General features: G+C 45.3%; 1 protein-coding gene across 1 annotated transcript; it reads left to right on the top strand.

The window, feature by feature from the left end:
* Positions 1-273: 273 nt before the first annotated feature.
* Positions 274-25898, top strand: EDDM13 (epididymal protein 13). The gene is made up of 6 exons (XM_066266629.1): positions 274-358; positions 15833-15859; positions 16955-16981; positions 21690-21814; positions 23061-23098; positions 25795-25898. The coding sequence occupies exons 1-6, from the start codon at positions 274-276 to the stop codon at positions 25817-25819; spliced, it is 327 nt and encodes a 108-aa protein (XP_066122726.1). The 3' UTR covers positions 25820-25898.
* The last annotated feature ends 1296 nt before the right edge of the window (positions 25899-27194 follow it).

The following is a 27194-nucleotide window of genomic DNA, read 5'->3' as shown; positions in this document are numbered from 1 at the left end:
TTCCTCACAGGTCCTGGGAGGGTCAGCATCAGGCTCGGCCTGACCTGTTCAAAATGTTGCTTTCAGGTCATTGAGCAGATGCCGGAGGGCAGACGCAGTTCGCTGTCGGCAACAGCTGGTGGCGTGGGCACAGGTCGGGTCCCTGCCAGCCTCTAGGCCAGCTGGAGGGCACACGTGGGCAGCTGGTTCTGCCCTGGGAACTGGGGAGAGCAAGGGAGAGCAGAGTCCTGTTTGTCCTAGGAGGGGAGCATCCACCCCATCCCCAGCCCCACCATGCGCAACCCTGAGAAGTTTCTGAAGCTGTCCCTGCTGGTTCTGGTTTCCTTGGGACTGGCGGAAGCCTGCGTTCCCCGGGAAGGTAATGTCTGCACCCACTGCTGGTCTCCCCGCATTTCTTCCAGTCGTGTGCTAGCTTCCAACAGGGCCCCCTGACATCTAAGCAGACTTCTTTTTTTACTGATTGATCCATTGATTGGTTTTTAGAGAGAGAAGAAGAAGAAGAAAGGAGAGAAACATTGATTTGTTGTCCCACTTATTTATGCATTCACTGGTTGATTCTTGTATGTGCCCTGACTGAGGATTGAACCAGCAACCTTGAGTATCGACAACACTGAGCTACCCAGCCAGGGTAACCAGACTCCTCCTTGCTTCAGGGTCAGGCATTCTCCTGTCCCTTTCCCTCAGAGGAGACAGTGGGGTGGATGAGTCCTGGGTACCAGAGTCCTTGTCCTTGCAGATAGAGAGACTTGTGTCCATCTGCATCCAGGTGTTATCATGGATTCAGTGACTGGCGGGGGATATGTTGCCTCCTCAAGCCTCATGGTCCTCATTGGACCTGTGGGCATTGCAAGATGCTCCAGCCCTCAGGATAGACTGTGTGTCCCGGGGATCCTATGTCTGTGTAGTGCCCAGAAGATAATATTATGGTCCAGACTTCCCGTGAGACCCCAGATCTCCATAATATAAGGATGCCACAGGTTGGGAACAGCGCTGGAGTCTTGCCACACAGCCGACTCTACAAATGTTTGCCGAGTCACTGGTTTGTTCTAAGGGCTTAAGCTAGGAAGTCCATGGTTGAGAAAAGACAGGTGGACCCTTTTTCTCATGGAATCCCGTGTTCCACAAATAAACATGTCCCAGTGTGGCAATTCAGAGGAGGCCTCTCTGGATAAGTGATGTGTGAGGCAAGACCTTGACGGGGAGTAGGAACTAAGCCCAGTGAAGGCTTAGGGGAGATGGCTCTGGGTGCCAAGGTCCTGGAGCAGTGAGGTGCTGGGTCCCTCCATGGAGCTGCGAGGAGGCCGTGTGTCTGGAGTAGGGTGTGTAGGGGTGAGGGGCTTGGCGGGTGAGGGTTGTCAGAAGGAAGAACAGAGAGGAGGCAGGAACCAGAACATAGGGGTTACGTGGGTCATATTCAGGATGTGGATATTATCAGTGGCTGTTAAAGGGTTTTCAGCAAGAGAATGTGACATTTAGGAGTGTGTGTGTGTGTGTGTGTGTGAGAGAGAGAGAGAGAGAGTGTGTATGTGTGTGTGTGTGTGTGTGACTGTGTGGTTAAGCAATTAGTCTCACCCCTGGGTGAAGGACAGATTAGGCAGGGACCCAGAGTGGAAGCAAAGACACCAGTTATGAGACTGTTGCAATTGTATGGGTGGAGACGAGGCTGTGTGGGACGTTGTGAGACTTTGAGGAGCAAGGATTTCAGAGGGTTGAGTGATGGAGGAGATGGAGGAGTGAGTACAGACTCCCATCAATTTTATTTTATATTATTATTATTATTATTATTATTATTATTAGTTTTGCATTTTTCTGAAGTGAGAAGCAGGAGGCAGAGAGACAGACTCCCGCATGTGCCTGACTGGGATCCACACTGCATGCCCACCAGGGGGCGATGCTCTGCCCATCTGGGCCGTTGCTCCATTGCTCAGCAACTGAGCTCTTCTTAGCCCCTGAGGCAGAGGCCATGGAGTCATCCTCAGTGCCCGGGCCAACTTTGCTCCAATGGAGCCTTGGCTGCGAGAGGGGAAGAGAGAGATAGAGAGGAAGGAGAGGGGAGAGGGTGGAGAAGCAGATGGGCGCTTCTCCTGTGTGTCCTGGCCGGGAATTGAACCTGAGACATCCACAAGCTGGGCTGATGCTCTACCACTGAGCTAGCCTGCCAGGGCCAATTTTATTTTTTATTTTTTTTGCAGTGGAATGATTGAAGTTTCCCTCAACTGAGATGAGAGAGTTCTGTCGAGCGATTAATGTTTTAAACTTTATTTTTCAGTAATGTTAGACTCCCAGAAAAAGTCTCAAGAGAAGTCTGAGCTCCCAACTACCCTTCACCCAACTTCCAAGACCTTAACACCAGTATAAAACTACTACTTAAACTGCAGACCAATTCAAATTGTACTAGTTTTGCACGGATGTCCAGTCCAGGATCCCACATTGTACTGTTGTTATCACATCTCCTTACTCTTGTGGTTTCATCTTGGAGCTTGTGACCGAAGTTTGTCCATCTTCACGACTTTGACATGTCGGAAGAGCACTGGTCAGATATTCTGTGGAATGGCCCTCATGTTGAGCTTGTCTGAAGTAGTCTCATGATGACATCGAGGTGATGTATTTTGGGCAGGAATACCCCAGAAGTGGTGCTAAGCCCTTCTCCGTGTATTTTTTCAGGGATTACGTAATGTTGATGTTGCATGACCTGTGGCAGTGACTTTGATCGTTTGATTAAAGGTAGTATCTGCTAGGGGTCTCCACTGTCTGGATACTATTCCTCCTTTTTAATAAATAGATATCGTGAAGGAGAGAGTAGGAGGCTATGCAAATATTCCCTTTCTCCTCAAATGTTTGCCCACTAACTACTCTTAGCATCCATTGGGAGGTCTTGCCTGCAAAACTGATGACTGTAGTTTTTACATAATGGTGATTTTCTGTTTCTCTAATTCCTGCTACCTGTAGTAATTGGAATTCTTCTGTGAGGAAGAGCTGAAATGTCTTCCCTGTTTATTTTTATTTATTATTATTTTTTTTTATTAAGTGAGAGGCGAGGAGGCAGACACAGACTCCAGCATGTGCCCCAATGAGGATCTACCTGGCAAGCCCCGTACCAGGCGATGCTCTGCCCCTCTGGGCCTCTGCTTTGTTGCTTGGCAACTGAGCTATTTTAGCCCCTGAGGCAAGGCCATGAAGCCATCCTCAGTGCCCAAGGCCAACTTTGCTCAAAACCATTTGAGCCATGGCTGTGGGAGGGGAAAAGAGAGAGAGAGAGACATGGGGAGGGGAGTGGAGGAGCAGATGGTTGCTTCTCCTGTGTGCCCTGAGAATCGAACCCAGTACACCCACATGCCAGGCCATTGCTCTATCACTGAGCCAACTGGCCAGGGTCCTTCTCCATTTATTTATCCAAGTATTTATTTATATCAATGTGAACTCAAGGATATTTATTTTATTAACAACAAGTAATATTATTTTTAGTGGGTGGGAGGGTAATGACCACAAACCCTCTTTTGGACATGCTAAGTTTGAAGAGCCTGTACAATGGTCAAGGCATCCAAAGGTCACAGATACCAGGAGAGCAGAGCTTGAGATGTTTTCTCTGCTCTTGTACCAGCATTTCTATTTCCAACCAGTCTTTCAAATGCCTACAGAGCAGGTTGGGAGTTTAATTCTTTGCAGCCCCAAGCATATCCCAATAGCCAGACTATGTACCAAATAAATGTGGTTTTGGTGGATAATAGATGAATGATGAATTGATGGATGACAGATGGATGAATGGATAGATGGATAGATGGGTGGATGATGGATGGATGAATGATGGTTGGATAGGTGGATGAACAAATGGATAATAAATTGATGGATGATAGATGAGTGGATGATGAAGGGATGGATGAATGGATGGATAGCTGGATGGAAAGATGGATGGATGATGAATGGGTGGATAGATGGATGGGTGGGTAGATAATGGATAAATAAAGGGTAGACAATTGGATCAATCCAAGTGGCTTTATTGATACAAACAGTGGGTGGGTTATCTGGTCTCCAACAACACATCCAGGTTTGGTCTCCTTGGTCATGGCAGTGATTTGAGTCTAATTTTTAATTCTCTTCCTACTCCCTGGTTTCCTGCTCCTGTTGGGATCTGCTTCCAGTTGCAACTGAAGAAAAAAGTAAGAACTGTGAAAACCCCAAGTTTGTATCTCAATAGTTAGCTCCTTTCAGATCCCTTTGGATATGATGGCCCCTCATATCTGAAGGATATGAGAATTCTGGGAAACAGTGGGACTTGACATAGAGATCTGGTACACAGACTTTGTCTTGGGGGCAAGGCATAACAAGTAGTTTTATGTGGTGATAACTACATAAAAATAGCCTCCCATGAAATCCCTCCCCATATAACAATAGGCAGATAAATGAAGAAATAAAAACAAATAACATGTGGAAGTTAACGAAAGTCAATGATGCAAGCATTCATCCTACTCTTTTTTTGTTGCTTTTATTTTCCATGTCGATTCTCTGACTCCTGCTTCTGTTGTCCTTTCCAGTCAAATGTAAGTCCTAGTTCCTTGTCTCCATAGGAATAGGGAGCCCTTCAAACCAGAGAAGGAAGGGGCAAAAGGGAGAGGTGAAACCACTGACCACCATATTCAACCCTGGCAGATGCAGAGAGATGCACCCAATTCTGTGTGGGATCTGAACCCAGAATCTGCAGATGCCTTTTTTGAGGGGGTACTGGGTAGGCTTCAGAGAGGTCTACAAGCCTCTGTAATCATGTGTAAAGTTGGGTATGAGACAGAGAATCAGCATACTTTTCTGGGAATATGGAATTCATTGCTCTTATCAGATTTTCAGGAAGAAGGATGACCTTCTGCTCTAAAATGTACAACAACTGTATAGTGTGTATTCATTGGTGGGCTTTAGATGAGAGAAATATGGTACAGAGTGGATTAATCTCTCTTTTTCTTCTTTCTTTTTTTAAGTGGGGGGGCAGAGACAGACTCCCACATGCGCCCCGACTGGGATCCACTTGACAAGCCCACTAGGGGATGATGCTCTGCCCATCTGGGGTGTTGCTCTGTTGCTCAGCAACCAAGATATTCTTAGCACCTGAGGTTGGAGGCCAGGGAGCCATCCTCAGTGCCCGAGGCCAACTCACTCCAATCAAGCCATGGTTGCAGGAGGGAAGAGAGAGAGAAAGAGAGAGAGAGAGAGAGAGAGAGAAGTGAGAGGGGGAGGGGGAGGGGTGAAGAAGCAGATGGTGACTTCTCCTGTGTGCCCTGACCAAGAATCCACTGAGCCAACTGGCCAGAGCCTAATCTCCTTCTTTTGCAAGTACCAATCATCCTGGTCTGTAGTTTAGAAATGGAGATGATTGGTTGTTATGAAGACCCTCCTACCAAACCTGAAACTCAGCTGGTGGCAAGGAGATTTGGATGCCCCAGGCGACTGATATCCCTTTGGTTTCTGAATAAATATGTTTTATCCCAGAATAAATGTGTCTCCAAAAGGGTGCCAGCATTCATAGAATGGGTCACAGCCTCTCATTCTGGTCCTCTGTCCTATCCCAGGGCCAATGGGGTGCAATGAGCTACAAGGATGGCTTAACTTATTTTCTATTTTCTTTGAAACTTTACTGGAAATATGATCCCCACTGGTGACCATCGGTCCTCTCTGTCCTGCTGGTTGTGTGTCAACAGTGCTGAAAGGTAAGACTTGGTCCATCTTTCTCCCTTCCCGTTATGATTGCCCTCTGTCAGGGGAAATTTCTGATGACCTTCACTGGGTCTCTCTTCCCCTGGAAACTAGCTCAGTCAAATGAAACCACAGCCTTATGATTGATTTTGCAAATCAATTAGTGAGATGGTCAGGCACAGGCTCAGCAGCAGTCTTCTCTGTTTCAGAGCCTAAATTTGTCCCTTCTTCGCTAGACAATCCTGGAGAAGTCACTTCACCTCTCTGTGCCTAATGCGTGTGGTTAAATGCAATTACAGATGTGAAACACTCTTCAACTCAACCTAGGAAATCTGTGGTTCCGTGGCTTTTCCCCTCTATACACATGCACATAATCACCACTACTTAAGAATGCTCTTAATTGGAGGAATCACACTACTTGCTATCAAACTATACTACAAAGCCATAGGAATCAAAACAGCATGGTGTTAACATATAAGAGAGACAAAGAGATCAATGGAACAGAATAGAGAGCCCAGAAATAAGCCCATGTCTTTATAGTCAATTAATATTTGACAAGGGAGGCAAAAACATACAATAGGGTGAAGATAGTCTGTTCAATAAGTGATGTTGGGAAAATTGGACAGATAAGTGCAAAAAAGGAAAATGAAACTAGACCACCTTTTTACATCATACACAAGAATAAATTCAAAATGAATCAAAGTCTTAAATATAGGAGGAAACCATAAAAAATCCTAGAAGAAAACATAGGCAGTAAAATCTCAAACATTTCTCGCAGCAATATTTTTTTCTGATATAACTCCTTGGGCAAGGGAAACAAAAGGGAAAAAAAATAAACAAATGGGACTACAAAGATGTTATTATTATTATTATTATTATTATTATTATTATTACAGTTATCGCTTGCATTGTTACAATTTCTAACATTTACTGAATGTTGACCTTGATTCAGGAATTAGGTTAAGAACCCCATTTGCTTTTTTTTCCTTCATGCTCACTGCAACTTCAAATGGAAGAAAATATCCCCATTTTGTAGAGACATGGAGAGTTTGGTGACCAGCCCAAGATTGCCCAGTTAGTAAAATGCATCACTTGGATATCAGCCATTGACTTCCACCCCTACATTTCTGACAATGTTAGGCATTCACTACCTGGTGACTTAGTGATGGGGGGGATGGTGTGTGAGCTACACAAACACAAACGTTTCCTCTAACAAACTTAGGAGAGTTCCTCAGTATGTACAAAGCCTCATGCTAACTGCACAATGCACGACCCTATTCTCACTTTGTGGGTGAGGATGTGGAAGGTTGTTAGAGGGAGTCGGAGAGATCTGAGTTTGAATTCTTGCACTTGGACTCATCAGCTCTGTGTCTTTGAAAACTACATTATTTCACAGGGCTTCAGCAATCCTCATCGGCCACACGGGGATCGTTCTCTGATCTGAGAGAGCTGGTGGGAAGTCAATAGAAGTAAAGTTGGGCAACCCCTTTCGTAGAAGCCAGTGAACTATATTTCCTCTCTTCCTACCATGACTGAAGGATGGGTCTATGACCATTTCTCAGCTCTCTTCATCTCTCCCTGAGATAAAATGCAAAGAAACTTTCAAAAATTTAAGAGTTCTGAATGCTAGTCCCTAACCACTCACACAACCCATTGTGGACTTCGGTTTCTCACCCTGTTCCCAGCACCTAGCATGTAATATTTTTTTGTTTGTTTGCTTTTCCTAATTATGGCTTCATCTCTGCGATCCTCATCTCACCATCTGCACCACACCTGTGACCTTGACCTCCGTGTTGACTTTTCCTCTGGAATGGGCTACGATCAGGAATTCTTGGTAAACACTTGCCACATTCACGGTACACGTGGACTGTGAACTTCAGTGGGAAACTTGGAGCAAGAATTTCTGAGCATCTAATATGTGTCTGGACTCATGCTCGGGTGACAAGGACCCATGTTTGGGTCCAAAGATGGATCAGATATGCTCACAGTTTAGGAAGTCAAAGATGGGGGCGGGGAGAATAGAAACAAAGAAACAGACATTAAATTAGTGTAGAGTCAACGGATGCCTGCTGGTGGTGATGGGACTAGAACAAGGGATGGTGGAAATATTGAGGGAACTCTCAAACATGCCTGAGGAGTCGTAGCCATGCCTCCCAAAGAAGAGAGTTTGTTAAATCTGTTAATCCGGGGAAATTTATTAATTAAGAATATTTGTTCTGGCCCTGGCCGGTTGGCTCAGCGGTAGAGCATTGGCCCGGCGTGTGGAAGTCCCGGGTTTGATTCCCGGTCAGGGCACACAGGAGAAGCACCCACCTGCTTCTCCACCCCTCTCCGTCTCCTTTCTCTCTATCACTCTCTTCCCCTCCCACAACCAAGGCTCCACTGGAGCAAGTTGGCCCCAGGTGCTGAGGATGGCTCCATGGCCTCCACCTCAGGAGCTAGAATGGTTCCAGTTGCAAGGGAGCAATGTTCCCGATGGACAGAGCATTGCCCACTGGTGGGCATGCAGGGTGGATCCCAGTTAGGTGCATGTGGGATCTGTCTCTCTGCCTCCCTGCTTCTCACTTCAGAACAATATAATAATAATAATAATAATAATAATAATATTTGTTCCTGTTGCATTTACACATCCTTTGGATTGTCTTCTTCCCCAGGTATGATGAGCAGACTGTCAGTGGATGGTAAGTATGAGGACTCTATTTTTTTTCTGGTGTTTCTTTTCTCTTGTCTTCAAGGGAGTACAGACTGATGAAGTCAGTTGTGTTTTTCCTTGTCTGTTTAAAATAAGTACTGTCTATTAATCTAATTTAGCTTTTACTGATTTATTTGGGAAGACCATTCAGATGGTATCCCATTGCATTTTGTTACTTTGAGTTTTGAGGTCACGGAAATCTTTATATTATAAGTGTTTAACTTCAGAGCTAGACTTTTACCTAATTATTATGTCATATATTTTTTTTAGTTATTTATTGATTTTTTTTTAGAGAGAGAGGAGTGAGAGAGACAGAGAGAAGGGGGAGGAGCAGGAAGCATCAACTCCCATATGTGCCTTGACCAGGCTAGCCCAAGGTTTCAAACCAGCAACCTCAGTGTTCCAGATCGACGCTTTATCCCACTGTGCCACCACAGGTCAGGCCCTATTTTTTTTTAGTTATAACAGTAATACATATACATGAAAAAAAAAGTTGAGGAAACATAAAATGAAAGTTGGAATCTTCTTCATCTCATTTCCAGTTCTATTGTCTACAAATAGCCACCATTACTGTCTCTTGTGCATTCTTACAAGATATATTCACACATATATACATGTGTATCCTCAACTTTTTAAAAAATTGATTTTTAGAGAGAGAGGAAGTGAGAGAGAGAGAAACATCGAGTTGTTGTTCTAACCATTCATACATTCATTGGTTGATTTGTGTTTGTGCCTGACTAGGGATTAAACCCACAACCTCAACATGTTGGGACAAAAATCTCACCAGCTGAGCTACCTAGCCAGGGCCTACCCTCAATATTTTTAGTTCAAAATAGTGTGCATTTTAACAATAGAAATTTACCTCTCTTTTTCAAATACCTAAGTAATATTTTACTCATAGTCACATAAGTTAATGAGTCTTCTATTCATGGAAATTTTTTCCCCTCTAATTTATTTTGATTTGTGTTCATTTTTATGACATTGCAAACAGTGCTACAACAAGTATCCTCATACAATCCTTGCTTTCCTGATCTTTGCATACACACAGATATGAGATAAACTTCTAGAAGTAAGATAGCTGGGTCAAAGGGCATAGGCATTTTATTTGTATTTTATTTTATTTTATATTATTTTAATTCAGTGAGAGGAAGGAAGGCAGAGACAGACTCCCACATGCGCTACAACTGGGATCCACCCAGCAAGTCCACTAGGGGGCGATGTTCTGCCCATCTGAGGCATTGCTCTGTTGCTCAGCAACCAAGCTCTTCTTAGCACCTGAGGTGAAGGCCATGGAGCCATCCTCAGTATCTGGGGCCAACTTGCTCCAATGAAGCCATGGCTGCAGGAGAGAGAGAGAGAGAGAGAGAGAGAAAGTGAGAGGGGGAGGGGGAGGGGAAGGGGTTAAGAAGCAGATGGGTGTTTCTCCTGTGTGCCCTGGCCAGGAATCAAGCTCAGGATGTCCACATGCCAGGTGGACACTCTACCATTGAGCTAACTGGCCAGAACTGACATAGGCATTTTAATCTTGGACAGATGTCAAACAAACTTACACTTCCATCAATACAGGGTATTATCTAACTTTTTCACTTTTGATAATAAGAAGGCTGGAAAAAGTAGGTCCTAATTTTTCAAAGATAGACTGAACCCCAATCAATAGGCATACCTGCCACCTCCATGTACTACCAATACTATCCTTTATTTTTTTTTCTTTAAATGGACCCAGTATTTTTACTTAGGTAAGCTCAAGAAGGAAACTCTCCATCACCCAAGTAAGTGTAAAACCGGCATTGTGTGCAACAAGCAGGTGACAACTGTCACAATAAGTAGAACATAAATGAAATGCTACGGCACTGCTCTCTGCTGAGGTTTCTCACCTGGAGCCTGCTCTGTCTCTTTGGTAGAAAGGATGATAGAGAGCGTTAGAGGGCTCTGGCTGGTTTGCTCAGTGGATAGTGTCAGCCTAGCATGTGGACGTCTTGGGTTTAATTTCTCCCTTCCTCTCCCCTTTCTCTCTTTCTCTTCCCCTCCTGCAGCCTGTGGCTCGATTGGTTTGAGTGTCATCCCCAGGCACTGAGGATAGCTCTGTTGATTTGAGCATCGGCCCCAGATGGGGCTTGCTGGGAGGATCCCGGTTGGGGGCACATGCAGGAGTTTGTCTCTCTAGCTCCTCTCCTCTCACTTAATTAAAAGAGAGAGAGAAAGAGAGAGAGAGATAGAGAAGTTAGAGAGGTGTCATAGACAAGGTAGCAGCATTCGGAGACTCTCACTCTGGTAAAAAGAGAATTGTAGAAGGATCCAGTTTTCCACCACATGCAGGTAGAGCCGAATCCATGTCCATCGAAGACCTTCCCTTCATATATCACTGCGCAGGAGAGGCTTGAATGTGCAGACCTAGGCAGAGGGAACAGGACCTGGTCTTCTGAAGTAGACATGCCTGGAGTCCCAACCAGCTCCGCTCTTTAGCAACATATGTGACCAGGGACAAGTCTATTTGTTCTTTCCCCCCTTGAAGGAGGACTAGTCATACACACCGTATGGGCAGTTATGATGTTAGAATAAAAATACATTAGAAACGTATATGCTTAGGACCTGCACATCTAAGGATCCTGGCATCCAAAGCCATCTTCGTGGTCTCTGCTACTTCTGGGATAACAATTTCTATCTTCTTGCCCCCCCTGGGCTGTCTGTTTTCTCGTCCACCTGGAAGCCTGCCTCTCCTTCACTGGTTCCCATGAGAAATTAGCTTGTATTTACAATCCACTGGGTTGAATGGAGATTGGAGCCCGAGTGTGGTCACAACCTTGAGGGCGTGTCTTTCTACATCTCGGTAGCTCTGCTCACTCTCTGCCAGTTCTTTTCTTCCTCCCATGTTACCTGTGGAGCCAAATCACTCAGCTGTCCCTCACCCCCGAAGGACCCACTGATCCCGTCAACACAGCCCTCCGAGAATCAGAACCTCCCTCCTTGCTTGGAAGGCAGCTGGGACTTTGTAAAAAAAAAAAAGAAGAAGAAAAGCAAAATGTGCATCTTAGTTCCTATGTGAAGTGGGTACAAAGCCACCATCAAGGTGACAGAGTCACATCACTGGGGCACAATGACTGAATACAGAACAGCCTCCACTTGTGGAGGAGGTGGGAGTCATGGGCTGGTGGGGCTGGAGACCATGTGACTCACAGACACATGGAGAACTGAGCCCTGGAGACAGGCAGGGTGTCAGAGGGACTGTGGCCATTCACAAAATTTTCCTAAAGCGCCTTTAAAAAGCCAGTGTGTTTTCGGGGCTCTGCTTGTATTGTTTTCTTTCATCCTCCTACATCCCCTGCCAAGAGAGGCACGGGATATTTTCATCTGAACCCACCCCAGTTTGCCCAGAACATTCCTGGTTTTTAGCATGAAAACTCTCTCACCCTGAGAACACCTTTTGTCCTGGGCAAACCAGGAGCGTTGGTCACCCTCTTATCATTCCTTTTTAAGGGGGGGGGGGATGAGGCACAAAAAGGTGGGATACGTTGTGGAAAGCCACTAAGCTAGTAAGAGACAGAGCTGGAGTTTGAACACAGGTCCACATCTCTCATGACGCACCATTTTTCTTAAGAAGAAGCCTGGAATTATTTATTTATTTATTTATTTATTTATTTATTTATTTATTTATTTTGTAACAGAGACAGAGAGCGGGAGAGATAGGGACAGACAGACAGGGAGGGAGAGAGATGAGAAACATCAACCCTTCGTTGAGGCACCTTAGTCGTACATTGATTGCTTTCTCATATGTGCCTTGACCGCGGGGCTACCGCAGAGCGAGTGACCCCTTGCTTAAGCCAGTGACCTTGGGCTCAAACCAGCAACCTTGGGCTTCCAGCCAGCAACCTTGGGCTTCAAGCCAGCAACCTTGGGCTTCAAGCCAACGACTTTGGGCTCAAGCCAGAGACCATGGGTCATGAAGAAGAAGCTTGAAGTCTTTAAAATTATTGACACGGTTCTGCATCTTCCAGCTCTGGTCACTGTCTTGCCCTGGTCATCTTCTGCCATTGTGCTGCATGGAAGGTCTCTCTTGATCCGCCAAATCTCTGGACAAAGCCTTACTACCCAACACCACACCCTCTGCTGAGGTGCTTTTCTCTCTCCCCTTCGAAATGTTTTCACCTGCCTACCCCGTACTCATCTTTCAGGTCTCAGACACAGCAACAAACTCTCCAAGATCCCTTCCCTGGCACCCCCAAAAGGTCAGCAACTATTACCCCACTGTCTGCTGCAGGTGTACCCAGAAACACCATCCCACTTGTACTCAAACTTATGACTCTTCTGTCAGCTACTTCTCTGACTAGGCTTGGCTCTCTGATGTCCTCTGAATGTAGGGACCTTGCCCACTTAGCTTTTCACGTGTCCTCCAAACTGTGGGCAAAGATGCCCTGCTGATGTTTGTTAGAAATGCTGACTGCAAGATGGTGGCTGAGTCTTATCGGCCTCATCTCTGTTAGTCTTTCTGCCTCTGCTCTCCTCTGACTGACTGGTCAGGGATGCTTCCATGGTGGGGTCTGGGATCTCAGTGTTAATGCCGATTTCTCTCTCTACCCTGCACCCCGTCCTGGTACCTGGCTGCCTGCATTCTCATCTCCAGATAAGACTGAAGAAGAAAGTAAGTACTATGACAGTTCCAAGTTTGTGTCCTTGGGATTACTTTCTCAGAACTCCCCTCTGGACCTGGAAACTCCTTAAGAATTCTAGGGGGAGGGCCCTGGTGTTTAGACATTGGCCTGGGATCAGACGCATAACCAGTGCAAGCAGACTCCACTTAGGAATGAAGCTGTGGGGTGATGGGTGGGGAAGGGAGCCCTGATGTGGAGCAACTGCCAATTTCTGTGGTGTAAATATTCTAACTCTGGCCAATTTCAAGCTACTAATGGTTTCACAACTGGCTTGCAAAATTTGTAAAAATTTAACCATTTTTTTTATGAGCCAGCTCCACATGGGGGTGCAGTGAACAAATAAGGTTAGGGTTAGGGTTCCCCTCACTCCCTAATCTTCTATATCAAGTACTGCTTTCACTCTACTCTCGAGATGGAGAGGCAGTGACTCAATGGTACCCACTTGTTTTGGGTCATTACTTGGATCTTCTAAATGAAACACCCCTCAGTGACTATACATCTGCCTTCTTTCTTTTACAAAGCAGGATAATGATGCCTTTATTATTTTAAGGTAGCCTCCTTATAACTACCTTATAGAGAGAAATATTTAATAAAGCCCCCCCCCAAATGAGGGCATAAAAAATGTGAAAGCAAGTAAGTAAGATCGATCATCCAGTTCACGGTATCGGGCTGATGTCAATTTCCTCGCGTTGATAACGTCCTATGGCTATGTAGGATGCCACCGCTGAGGGGACACTAGACAATGGGTACACCAGACCCCTCTGTGCTATTTTGCCAGTTTTTTGTGTCTATAATTAGCACACAATAAAAATGTAATAATTTTAAAACCACTTAGTGTGAAGAAATAACAGGATGTCCTGGCAGGTGTTAACGTTGACCCAACTCTCTTGCTCACTCTTTTCCATGTGGACTCCCTGACTTCTGGTTTGGCTGCACCCTCCAGTGAAAAGTAAGCTCGTTCTTTCTTTCTTTCTTTCTTTTTTCCTTTCTTTCGGGGGGGGGGGGAGGGCAGGCAACTTGGATGCTGAGAAGACAAGAAACAAGATAGAGAAGAGGATCTTTGGGTTCCTCTTCCTTTAAGAACCAGGTTTCCAGGGAGACCTTCTGCAAAGGGAGGTCTCCATCTACTGTCCCCACCTCTTAATGAGCCTCAGGATGAGCTGTGGGCATCCACCTGCCCCCTGAGTGTGTTGAGGGACGCAGGTGGCTCCCAGGAAGCAGGTATGCTTACACATACAGTCCCCAGATTTTATTAGATTTTTCCAAAACCAATGACTACTGCCCTGGAATACAAAGACATATTGAGTTGCATATATTTGTAGAGAGGGCTACCGAGAAAGGAACACCGAAAAGGTGCAACTCTTCCCTCAAGCCTTCTCCCTCCTGACCTCTCAGGAGAGAAGGGAGATAAAAATGGGTCAAGAGGATCTTCTTCTAATAAACTTACTAACCTCTGGGGGACAAATCCCCAAGGAAACTGGGTACCTGGGGTTTCTGGCCACCTGGTTAAATGTGTCTCCAAAGGAGACAAGTATAGTAGAAGCATCTAAAGTCTCTACCTTGGACCCCATGAAACCTGGGAAATGGTCTCACTTCCCTCCTGGGCGAGGGTCTCTTTTGAAAACAAACAGGATGAGATGAGCTAGGAAGGAACCATTAATACCTCTTTCCTCCTCTCATCCCCATTCCTGTGGGTGCCCATGATGCCTCCTGGACTTTCTCCTGCCTTGCTGCTCACATCTCAACAGTATTGAAACGTAAGACATTCAATCCACGTCCCTGCCCCCACCCCAACCCCCTTTTGCTGTGTTCACTTTCTCATGTCTACTCCAGCGTCCATTCCTAGCCAGAGTCATCTCTCAGAGAATTTATTTTAGCCCAGGGACTGGAGGAAAAAATTGCAGTATCCGCCCCTTCAAAGAGGTGGGCTTCCTCAGAAGAACCGATTCTCTCCTCAAGTCAAAGAGATGGATAGTGTCGTTGTGACAATGGTGATGACCGTCACTAAAAGTGTTCAGGGTTTCCTGCGCCAGTCACAGGAAACAACACCTTGAGTGAATTGTTATGTCACCACCACCCCCCAACCCTTCCTCACAAAGTAGGCATTATGTATCTGAAGTATTAGGTACCTACGATGTGGTGACACTGAGGACATTGAAGAGTGGCGGCTACCCTCTCAACCTGACTCTGATTCAACGCAAGTCAACTCCTCTCTGACCCACAAAAGGAGCCTTCTGGGCATCTCCCCTTGTCCTCTTTCTTGCTGGAAGTCCTAACTGCTCACTACCACCCACCCGGGCTCTACCCTCATTGGTTCCTGATCTTCCGCCTCCTGATCATATATATGTCTTTTTGTTTGTTTTTTACCCCCTACTTATGGTCTCATCTCTCATGGCCCCTTAAACTCAACACTCTGGACTGCACGGACCTGACCATGGTCTTGCCTCCTGGACCACACTTCCTTCTGGATGGACACCATCAGAGATTCTAGGTGAATATCTCACTCCATCCGTGACCCAGGATTTCGGTGGACATTTCTGTCCGGCAAGGATATACTTTAACACTTAGTAGGTGCCAGGACCAGGGAGGGTGGTTGAAACCCAAAAGGTGAATTTGATGTTCTCATACCTCTACAGAAAACTCTTAAGTCTGATGGGGGAGACAGACAGAGAGGTATCAAACACCGTGCATGAATGTCCTCTGGGACAGAGTGAGAAAAGCTGAGAGGTAGCGTGGTGAGAGGTGAGCTTGCTCAATCTATTGTTCATACTGCCTTTTGCAGTTTAATTTATATGTTGTCTGTTGTCCTCCATAGGTTTGCTGAGCCTCCAAGTGTTAAATGGTAAGTGGGGAATGGGCTATCTGGCCTCACTATTTGTGTTTGGTTCCATACACAGGAATGGAGAATGTTAAGTTTACTTTTTTTTATGGTTAAAGAGCCTTTAATTTTTATTTATTTATTTATTTTTTACAGAGATAGAGAGTGAGTCAGAGAGAGGGACAGACAGACAGGAACGAAGAGAGACGAGAAGCATCAATCATCAGTCTTTCATTGCGCGGTGCAACACCTTAGTTGTTCATTGATTGCTCTCTCACATGTGCCCCGACCGCGGGCCTTCAGCAGACCGAGTAACCCCTTGCTGGAGCCAGCGACCCTGGGTTCAAGCTGGTGGGCTCTTCCTCGAACTAGATGAGCCCGCATTCAAGCTGGCGACCTCGGGGTCTCGAACCCGGGTCCTCCGCATCCCAGTCCAACGCTCCATCCACTGCGCCACTGCCCGGTCAGGCTTAAAGAGCCTTTAGAGATCATCAAACGTCATTCTGCTTGCCATCATCAGTATCATTAGCATCACAGACATGTGACATTCTTCATTCATCCGACAACAAATACTAATAAGTATTAGCTGCCTTGTCTAGGTCCCATTCTAGACACTGGAGATAGAGCAGGGAATAGAACAGACAAAAGTCTGTGCTCAGATGGAACTTGTGAGAGGAGAAAGAAAGAAATAAGAAACTAGGTGAAAGCTGTTGGATGCTGAAAAGTCCCATGCACGTAAGAGGGTCAGGGAGAGGGAAAGGCATTATGGAAGAGGTTGATATGTTTTTAAAGGGTGACCAGGGAAAGTGACATTTCAGCAACGACTTGAAGGAGTGGAGGAAGCCAGTCATGTGTACAACTGGCCTAAGGCTGTTCCAGGCAGAGGGAACAGCACGTGCAAAGGCCATGAGGCAGCAAAGTGCTGGGTCAGGGGACAGTGAAGAAGATCATTTCATTCCCTGAAGCACTGCTTACAGCTTGATCTCCATCCATTTCACAATTCATTAATGGTTTATTGTCTTCCTTTCTTTCCTCCTCCTCCTCCCTCTTCCCTTCCCTTTCCCTCCCTTCCTCTCTCCCTCTCTCCTCCTCCTCCTCCTTGTCCATCTTCATATTCAGAAGAAACAAATGACTGCAAGGAAGGAGGTAAGTGTGTGGAATGTGGAGGACAGTCGGTTCCTTCAGGCCCGGCTATAACAAAGCTTTGAGAGGATCTTGGGTAACCAAGGTCAGGGCTTCGGTACCTCAGAAGTCCTTCTAGAGGAGCGTCCAAGGCTTTCAGACTACCCTGCTCCCCTTTGGACTGCTCAGTAGTGTGAAGGTGATCCAACATGCTAAGGTATAAATGGGAAGTGTTTCTGTCCTCCCCCCTACCTCTTCCGTTGACCATTGGACCTTGTCCCTTCCCTGGAAATTACCAGGCAAGTCCCGAGTGACAGGACCATAGGGCTGCAAACCAAGAGAAAAGACTCCAGAGAATGTAAGCAAGCTTCCAGGTGATGCTAATCTTAGAGATAAGCGGTTTAAAATAATTGTTATGTTCACAGAAATAGGTAAATAATTCCACCAGAGAGTTAGGATTTGCTAAAGAGATAATCAGATGAAAATTCTGGAATTGAAACCATACAACTGAAATGAAGAATTCAGTAGTTGGGTTTACCCTCAGAAAGGCTGGTTCTTGAGCTAGAAAACAGGAGAGATTACTCCGATACAGTACAATAAATGAAAGGACAGAGAAACACAGCAATGAGCACCAGAGACTTGTGGTATCCAGTGGTCAGTTGTGACAAATATAAAGTTAGATTTTCAGGAGAAGCAAGAGAAAATAAAGCTGAAGTCATTTTTGAGGAGTTAATGGCTAAGAATTTGGCATATGGATAAAAATAACCATCAAGCAGCAAAGTGTTGAAAGTTCTGAGAGGCCCTGGTCGGTTGCTCAATGGACAGAGTGTCAACTCAGCTTATGGACGTCCTGGGTTCGAGTCTCAGTCAGGGAACACATGGGAAGCGACTACCTGATTCTCTTCCCCTCCCTCTCCCCCTTTTCTCTATCTTCCTCTCCTACAGCTGGTGGCTCCATTGGTTTGAGCACTGGCCCAGTGCTGAGGATGGCTCGATTGGTCTGAGCACTCCATCAGCTTCAGGTGCTAACAATAGCTGGGTTGATTTGGCCCCAGACAGGGGTTGCCCAGTGGATCTTGATTGGGGAGAATGTGGAAGTTTGTCTCATTATCTCCCCTCTTCTCACTTAAAAAGAATGAAGGAAGGAAGGAAGGAAGGAAGGAAGGAAGGAAGGAAGGAAGGAAGCCCAAGGGGAAACATATATTTTTAGAAAACCACTCTGAAGGTACCCACAACCTATATAATTGTGTTAACCAGTGTCACTCACCCCCAAGAAATTTAATTTTAAAAAATCACTTCTAGAAGCACTGCCACAAAATAGTGGAAGGCCACAGACCATGAGAAAAATGTTAACCTCACCCTGCAAAAAAGAGACTAAACACATTTCCTAGGATTGCCATAAAAAGTTGTTATAAACTTGGTGGCTTAAAACCACAGAAATTTCTTTTCTCACTGTCTGGAGACTAGCAGCTTGAACACGTGATGTGGGCCCGACTGTGCTATCTCCGAAGGTTCTAGGGAAGAATGTTGTCTTTTCTCTTCCTAGTTTCTAATGTTTGCCAGCAAATCTCAACATTCCTGGCTGTAGATAACGCACTTCAACCTCTGCCTCCATCATCACATGCCCTTCTTCAAATATAGATAGATATATATGTGACACAGAAAATTTGAAAGAAAAGTAATGAAAATTATATCGTAGGAGTACATTCTTGTCTGCTCACTAAAAGGAAACTAGCATAACTATTCTAACCTCAGACAAAGCAGGTTCTAAGTCAAGAAGTGTGTGCAGAGCCTGACCAGGCAGTGGCGCAGTGGATAGAGCTTTAGCCTACAATGCTGAGGACCCAGGTTTGAAACCCTGAGGTCGCTGGCTTGAGCATAGGCTCATTCAGCTTGAGCATGGGATTGCTGCCTTGAGTGTGGGACCATAGACATGACCCCATGGTCGCTTACTTGAGCCCAAAGGTTGCTGGCTTGAGCCCAAGGTCGCTGACTTGAGCAAGGGGTCACTCGCTCAGCTATAGTCTCCCCTTCCCCGATCAAGGCACATATAAGAAAGCAATCAAAGAACAACTAAGGAGCTGTAACAAAAAATTGATGCTTCTCATCTCTCTCCCTTCCTGTCTGTCTGTCCCTGTCAATGGTCTCTCTCTCTCTCTCTCTCTCTCTCTCTCTCCTTCTTGCTGAAATAAAAAAAGAAAAAAAAGTGTGTCTAGAGATGAAGAGGGACGTTGAAATTGATAAAGGGGTTAACCCACTAGGAAAATATGCCCATTCCAAATCCATTTTCACACAGTGGCATAAATTTTACACAAATGGAATGAAAATGGACACAAATGGACAAAACCATGACTTTAAGACCTTTCTCAATGGGTGATAGAGCAAATAGATAAATTTTAATAAGAACACAGAAGATTTAAACAACTAACAAATATGACCTTGTTGACACGTTATAGAACTCTGAACACAACCTTGTAGAATGCATGGTCTTTTTCAAATGGACATGAAGTGTTTAAAAATTAAATTTATTGGAAAAAGAATTAAATTTATTGGATAAACACTGGTTAATAACATTGAGACTATTCAGGTGTACAACTTTATAGTACATCATCTGTATACTCCATTGTGTGCTCACCACCTGAAGTCTAGTCTCCTTTATGTCCATATATTTGACCCCCTTACCCTCCTCATATCTCCCCACCCCCTTTCCCTCTGGTAACCACCATTCTGTTGTCTGTATCTGAGTTTGTTAAACATAGGACTGTTGTCTTACTAAGGTTGGGTATGTGTCAGTTCATGAAGCAAGCCTCAGTCAATTTCAAATTGAAGTCATTTAGAGTATCTCTCTGAGTAAAGTGTAATTAGGCTATAAATCAACAATAGAAGTATTAAGAAACCCAAACTTACAGATTAATATACTTCCAAAAAACCTATGGACCAAAAGAGAAATCACACAAAAAAGTAGAATTTTGAATTAAGCCATAGTAAGAATACTCATTATTAAACCTTGTAGGACACAGCCAAAGCTTTACTTAGAGGGAAATTTATAATTTTTAATACATAAATTAAGAGAAAGTAGGGAAGATAGATAATAAGAAGAAATACTTGTATACATTTCAAAGAGATAGAGAAAGGACTCACAACTACGAATTTTCCAAAGGAAGTTCCCTGAGAAAAGAAGAGGGGGTGTCTCTCCCTTAATTTTCAACAGGGAGCATAAATATTGTTTCTTTTTCAATTTGTATTTACCTTTACACTGGTAATGTTCTATTTTTATTTTATTTTATTTTATTTTATTTATCTGTGGTCTGTTCAGACGGGTGGGTTTTGTTAAAAAACCCAGAAGTCGCAACGATAAAACCACAAGATTGGTAAGGTAGTATTAAACAAGAGTTTATTGTTCATGTAAGAATAGTTTTTATAATGGGAGCTTTCAAATTCAAAACTGATGTGAATCTCACAGGCATGATGGTGTAGTAATGGTTATTACAATAGGGATTTCTAAGAGGCAGTGGGTTGATTAAAGTGATTATCTCATACCACTTGGGGTAGGATGACAAATTTCCTTCATGATTATCAGAGGCTTTGGAAATAACAAGTTATGCTTATGTTTGTGAAATAGGCTAGATTTGGTTCAGCTTACGTGACTTAAAACGGTTTTATCTGCTTAGGGAATTTTCAAGTTCAGTTTTCATTTTGTATTTAATCTTAACAGTTTGTAAAACGTCGAGGAGTTTTTTTGTGTGTGTAAAACTTTCATAAAAATGTAAAATGGGGAAGAAAGTTACAGCCTGGAGAATATAGTCAATAACACAGTAACAACTAGGGATGGTGTCAGGTGGAGACTAGACTCACTGGGGGGAATCACTTCATAAATCTTATAAATATCTAATCACTATGCTGTGCACCCGAAACCAACACAATGTTAACAATTATGCCAAGTCTACTGCTCACCAAAATTAGGGGATATTGCAAAAATGAATATGAAGCTAGAAAATATCCTCTAATTTTTGTGAGCAGTGTATGATTTTAAAAAAGGTTTTCGTTGTAAAAATTAAAATCAAAATTGAAAAAAGAAGGCCCTGGCCGGTTGGCTCAGTGGTAGAGTGTTGGCCTGGTGTGCAGAAGTCCCGGGTTCGATTCCCGGCCAGGGCACACAGGAGAGGCGCCCATCTGCTTCTCCACCCCTCCCACTCTCCTTCCTCTCTGTCTCTTCTCTCTTCCCCTCCCGCAGCCGAGGCTCCATTGGAGCAAAAGATGGCCCGGGCGCTGGGGATGGCTCCTTGGCCTCTGCCTCAGGCGCTAGAATGGCTCTGGTCACGACAGAGCCACGCCCCAGATGGGCAGAGCATCGCCCCCTGGTGGGCGTGCCGGGTGGATCCCGGTCCGGCGCATGCGGGAGTCTGTCTGACTGCCTCCTCATTTCCAGCTTCAGAAAAATTTAAAAAAAAATTGAAAAAAGATGGGAAGAACGTTGGGCAGGTAAAAACAACATGTGTGTGCCATTTCACCTCTGAAATGAGGAGGCAACATGGCGAGGCTTGTGCCATGGAGCTGGAGAAGAGAGGTGGAGGAATCCAGTAACATTTCAACCCAGGGGCAGGTGGAGAGATGGGGGTGTGGAGTTGGGATGCAGATCGGTGCTGAGAAGGGAGAGAGTCAGAACGGGCAGGCATCTCCAGGCAGGGAGGGCACGCCTTCAGTCTGAGTCACTGCCATCTCCTCTTATCAGTTAAGTTTTTGCCATCGACCACCCCCACCACGAAGCCACCCAGGAAAAGGAACAAATGGAACATATTGAAATGCGCCTACATGATGCTTACCTTCTTATTCGTGTCCTACAATAAAGGAGACTGGGTAAGAAGGAGCCCTGGTACCCAAGGAGGGAGGAGGGAGTGGGAAGAAGAGAAGGGAGGAGAGCACAAAGAAGGGAGGAAGGGAGCCAAAGGGGGGTCAGGCAAATAAAGTCTAGGAGGGAAGATCCCTCCTTTGTAAATCAAATCTTCTCTTCCTTCCTTCCTCTCTTCCTTCCTTCCTTCCTTCCTTCCTTCCTTCCTTCCTTCCTTCCTTCCTTCCTTCCATCTTCCTTCCTTCCTTCCTTCCTCTTCCTTCCTCTCTTCCTTCCTTCTTTCCTTCTTTCCTTCCTTTCCTTCCTTCCTTCCTTCCTTCCTTCCTTCCTTCCTTCCTTCCTTCCTCTTCCTTCCTCTCTTCCTTCCTTCTTTCCTTCCTTTCCTTCCTTCCTTCCTTCCTTCCTCTTCCTTCCTCTCTTCCTTCCTTCTTTCCTTATTTCCTTCCTTCCTTATTTTCTTCCTTCCTTCCATCTTCCTTCCTTCCTCTTCCTTCCTTCTTGCTTCCTTCCTTTTCTTTCCTTCCTTCTTCCTTCCTTCCATCTTCCTTCCTTCTTTCCTTCTCCTTCCTTCCTTTTTTCCTTCCTTCCTTTTTTCCTTCCTTCCTTTTTTCCTTCCTTCCATCTTCCTTCCTTCCTCTTCCTTCCATCTTCCTTCCTTCCTCTTCCTTCCTTCTTGCTTCCTTCCTTTTCTTTCCTTCCTTCCTTCTTCCTTCCCTTCCTTCCTTCCTTCTTTCCTTCTCCTTCCTTCCTTCTTTCCTTCCTTCTTTCCTTCCTTCCTTCCTTCCTTCCTTCCTTCCTTCCTTCCTTCCTTCCTTCCTTCCTTCCTTCTGCTTTCCCGCCCTCTCTCCATCACTCCCTTCATCCTCAGACTTGGATAACAGCCACTTCCTGCTGCACCAACACAGCCCCCTGACATCCCTATGAAACACCACTGCTCATTTATTCCCTCCCTCACCTCCCTCTCTCTTTCTCTCTCTTTACCTTCCTTCGTGTAAGGGAAGCTCTTAAGGACCAAGCATTTCTCATTTTGTTGGAGATACTGGAAGATGAGGCAGGACATGGAGGGCAGCAAGAGGTGAGACTGAGTAGATCAGCAAGATCATGGGATGTTACAACAAGAGGAAAAGAGGAGAGAGAAGTGGGCAGGAATGAAGGAAGGAAAGAATGGGGAGAAAGGGAAGGAGGCAAGGTGGCTTCCCTCACCTGCACTATGTCTTTCTCTGTTTCCGGCTCACTCCTCCATCAACCTCCCAGTGTTACTGCCACTATTGTAGCACGGAAGTGGACATGAGGTATGTTATGACAGGGAAAGTGGGTCTTGCCCACTGCTGGGGTGGGAGAGGGCATGGTCCCAACTGCCTTCTGTTTGAATAGAGAACCCCAGGTGGGTTTGGACATTCCAACCATAGAATCACAGAATTGCATTGAAAGGTTCCAACTTCATCACTATTTGTCTCAAGCCACTATTTGGCATCACCAGTGAAGAGCATCACACATGACAGGGATTTGGAGAGTGGGACGAATTAATTTATTAATTTTATCAGTAAATTTTTTTTTTTTTAGTTGTGGCAAAATACACATAACATCAAATTTCAGTGACATTTAGCGCATTCACAATGTTGTGCAACCGTCATAACTATTCAGCTCCAGAAAAAAATTATCATCCCTGAGGGAGCTCTGTCCCCATAAGTAGTTCCTCCACCCAGCCCCTTGGGAACCACTAATCTCCTCTCTCTCTCTCTATGGATTTACCTATTTTGGACATTTTGTCTAAATGTAACCATACACTGTGTGGTCTTTTGTGTCTGACTTTATTCACTTAGCATACTATGTTCAAGGTGCATACAAATTGTAGCATATATCAGTAGTCCATTCTTTTTTTTTTTTTTTTTTTTTTTGTATTTTTCTGAAGCTAGAAATGGGGAGAGACAGTCAGACAGACTCCCGCATGCGCCCGACCGGAATCCACCCGGCACGCCCACCAGGGGGCGACGCTCTGCCCACCAGGGGGCGATGCTCTGCCCCTCCGGGGCGTCGCTCTGCCGCGACCGGAGCCTCTCTAGCGCCTGGAGCAGAGGCCAAGGAGCCATCCCCAGTGCCCGGGCCATCTTTGCTCCAATGGAGCCTCGGCTGCGGGAGGGGAAGAGAGAGACAGAGAGGAAGGAGAGGGGGAGGGGTGGAGAAGCAGATGGGCGCTTCTCCTGTGTGCCCTGGCCAGGAATCGAACCCAGGACTTTTACACGCCAGGCCGATGCTCTACCACTGAGCCAACCGGCCAGGGCTAGTAGTCCATTCTTGTACATGGCTAAATAGTGCACCATTGCCTGGATATACTACATTTTGTATACCCATTCATCACTTAAAGGACATTTGAGTTGTTTCTACCTTTTGACTGTTGTGAATAGTGCTGCTATGAACACTGTATACAAGTTTTTGATTGAACACCTGTTTCCCATTCTTTTGGGTATAACCTTAGGAGTGGAATTGCTGGGTTGTTTGATAATTCTATGTTTAAGTTATTGAGGAACTCACTGAATGAAATTTTATTGAGCAACTTAAGTTTTTTTTTTTTGTTTATTTTTTTACAGTGACAGAGAGCGAGTCAGAGAGAGGGATAAACAGGGACAGACAGACAGGAACAGAGAGAGATGAGAAGCATCAATCATTAGTTTTTCGTTGCACATTGCGACACCTTAGTTGTTCATTGATTGCTTTCTCATATGTGCCTTGACCGCGGGCCTTCAGCAGACCGAGTAACCTCTTGCTGGAGCCAGCGACCTTGGGTTCAAGCTGGTGGGCGTTTTTTGCTCTAACCAGATGAGCCCACGCTCAAGCTGGCAACCTCGGGGTCTCGAACCTGGGTCCTCTGCATCCCAGTCCAACGCTCTATCCACTGCGCCACCGCCTGGTCAGGTGCAACTTAAGTTTTTATTATTTATTTATTTATTTATTCATTCATTTTCTTGTGACAAAACAGAGAGAGTCAGAGAGAGGAACAGATAGGAACAGACAGGTAGGAAGGGAGAGAGATGAGAAGCATCAATTCTTTGTTGTGGCACCTTATTTGTTCATTGATTGCTTTCTCATATATGCCTTGACTGGGGGACTACAGCAGGGTGAGTGACCCCTTGTCCAAACCAGCAACCTTGGACTCAAGCCAGTGACCCTGGGATCATGTCTATGATCCCATGCTCAAGCCAGTAACCCTGTGCTCAAGCTGGTGAGCCTGCATTCAAGCTGGATGAGCCCGTGCTCAAGCTGGCGACCTCGGGGTTTTGAACCTGGGTCCTCTGCATCCCAGTTTGATGCTCTACCCACTGCACCACTGCCTGGCCAGGCACAACTTAAGTTCTTATTAAGCAACTACTCTATGATGAATCCTGGATTAGTTAGAAAAAAAATAAATTCTGTGTTATATGGTTTAACCACAAATAAAATAAAAACTATAAAAGGGGTGGAAACTAGAGTGAACCTGTGGCTGTAGTTAGTGGACCCCTACACTAGACTGTGAACCCATCTGGGAGCAAGAAGTCCACGTGATTTTTTCCTGGGACTCTAGCACCCAGAGTGAACATTATATATTCACTCCCTGCACCAACCCTGTGTGCTCCAGTGTGCCACACTGGGGGTACAGTGGGGCCGCAGCAGAGGAGGTCCTTGAGCTCATGGAGATCGCCCTCTAGTGGGAGGGCAGGGGGCACACTAAATCACATGAGTTTCCTCGGATGGGTGCTGTGACACAAAGGAACTGGAGAGGGGGCCTTCTTTCCACTGCTTGGTTAGAAGAACCCCTCTCTGAAGAGGAGATAATTGTACTGAATAATGGTGAGGAGCCACCCTACGGAGATCAAGGGAAGTCTGTCCCAGGGGGTGAGACAACCTGTGGGCTGGAGGGACAGAGTGAGTAGAGCACAGTGAGCAAGAAGAGTAGTCTAGGATGCAAACTGATGCACAAATACATTTTTTTCTTCTTTCTTCCTTTCCTTAGAAACGACCCCTGCTGTGCTTTCTAGCAACTCTGCTCCATCTCAGCTCAACCTTCATAGGTCTTCCATATGCCAGATAGTCTCACCTCCCAAGAAATCTCTGTGTGCCTTGGACTGCAAATTTGGAGGGTAACAAATAGGGTCTTTCGAGGAATAATACCCAGACGTCTGCCCAGAGGTATGGCCAGAAGGTGTCTCTGAGGGCCACAAAGTGGTGTGCCCAGAGAGTAGCTGAGTGAGCACTTGCAAGGGGTTTTCCCCACAACTTTTATTCCAGATTTTTCTTATCCCTTCCTTACTGTTTCCATAATAAAATGTATACGTGTTGAAATGGCTAAATGCTTGGTTGTTCCATTCACCCAACATGAAGAATTAATGACGTGTAGGGTGGCAGGGGTGTTCAGAATCATGTATATCACTTAATTCTGGCAACAACCCTAGAAGAAGATTCTATTATGCTGCCCGCTTTATAGGTAAAGAAACTATGGCTCAGAGGGTTTGATAATGTATCCCAGGTCACACAAGTGACAGAGCTGACTTTTGACCAAGGTTTTATTCATTCCAAAGGCTCTATTTTTTTTGTGTGTGTATTTTTCTGAAGTGAGAAGCAAAGAGGCAGAGAGACAGACTCCTGCATGTGCCCGACCGGGATCCACCTAACATGCCCACCAGGGGCCGGAGCTCTGCCCATCTGGGGCGTTGCTCCATTACAACCAAAGCCATTGTAATGACTGAAGCAGAGGCCATGGAGCCATCCTCAGTGCACAGGGCCAACTTTGCTCCAGTGGAGCCTTGGCTGTGGGAGGGGAAGAGAGAGACAGAGAGAAAGGAGAAGCAGATGGGTGCTGCTGGGCCGATGTTCTACCGCTGAGCAACCGGAAGGGCCTTTATTTTTTTTATATATATAACAATTTCTGATTTCCCACTGAGGAAATAAGATCTGAAGAGATAGCTGCTCCAAGTGTCCCAGCCCCTCAGCCTGTGTGTTTCTTGCTGGAACTCGAGGAGATCCGGAGTCTTGGGTGAGACTCTTGAGACAAGTTTCTTGAGTCAAAATTTCAGATTCACTCCTTGCTGGATGTGAAAACTTGGGAACCTGTTGGTGTACAACATAATGATTCGATATTTGTACATATTGCAAAATGATGATCACAGTAAGTCTCGTTAACATCTGTCATCTCCCATAGTTGCAATTTGTTGTGATGAGAACCTTTAAGATCCACTCCCTTCGCCACCCTTACATACACAGATGTCAAGTGTTAAACTGGAGCTGGTGAGTTTCCCAGGTGTTCAACTTACTCAAAGGAAGGAGCACTTAGGGCAACACCTTGAAGAGCAGAGGAACTCAAGGAACTGACTTTGCCCTATTAGGGGACATTTGTCAGAGTCTGGAGACAATTTT

This window comes from Saccopteryx bilineata, chromosome 3 (genome assembly GCF_036850765.1).
Source record: "Saccopteryx bilineata isolate mSacBil1 chromosome 3, mSacBil1_pri_phased_curated, whole genome shotgun sequence".
Taxonomy (NCBI): domain Eukaryota; kingdom Metazoa; phylum Chordata; class Mammalia; order Chiroptera; family Emballonuridae; genus Saccopteryx; species Saccopteryx bilineata.
Note: the sequence above shows the minus strand (reverse complement) of the source record. Positions and strands in the feature narration are given on the sequence as shown.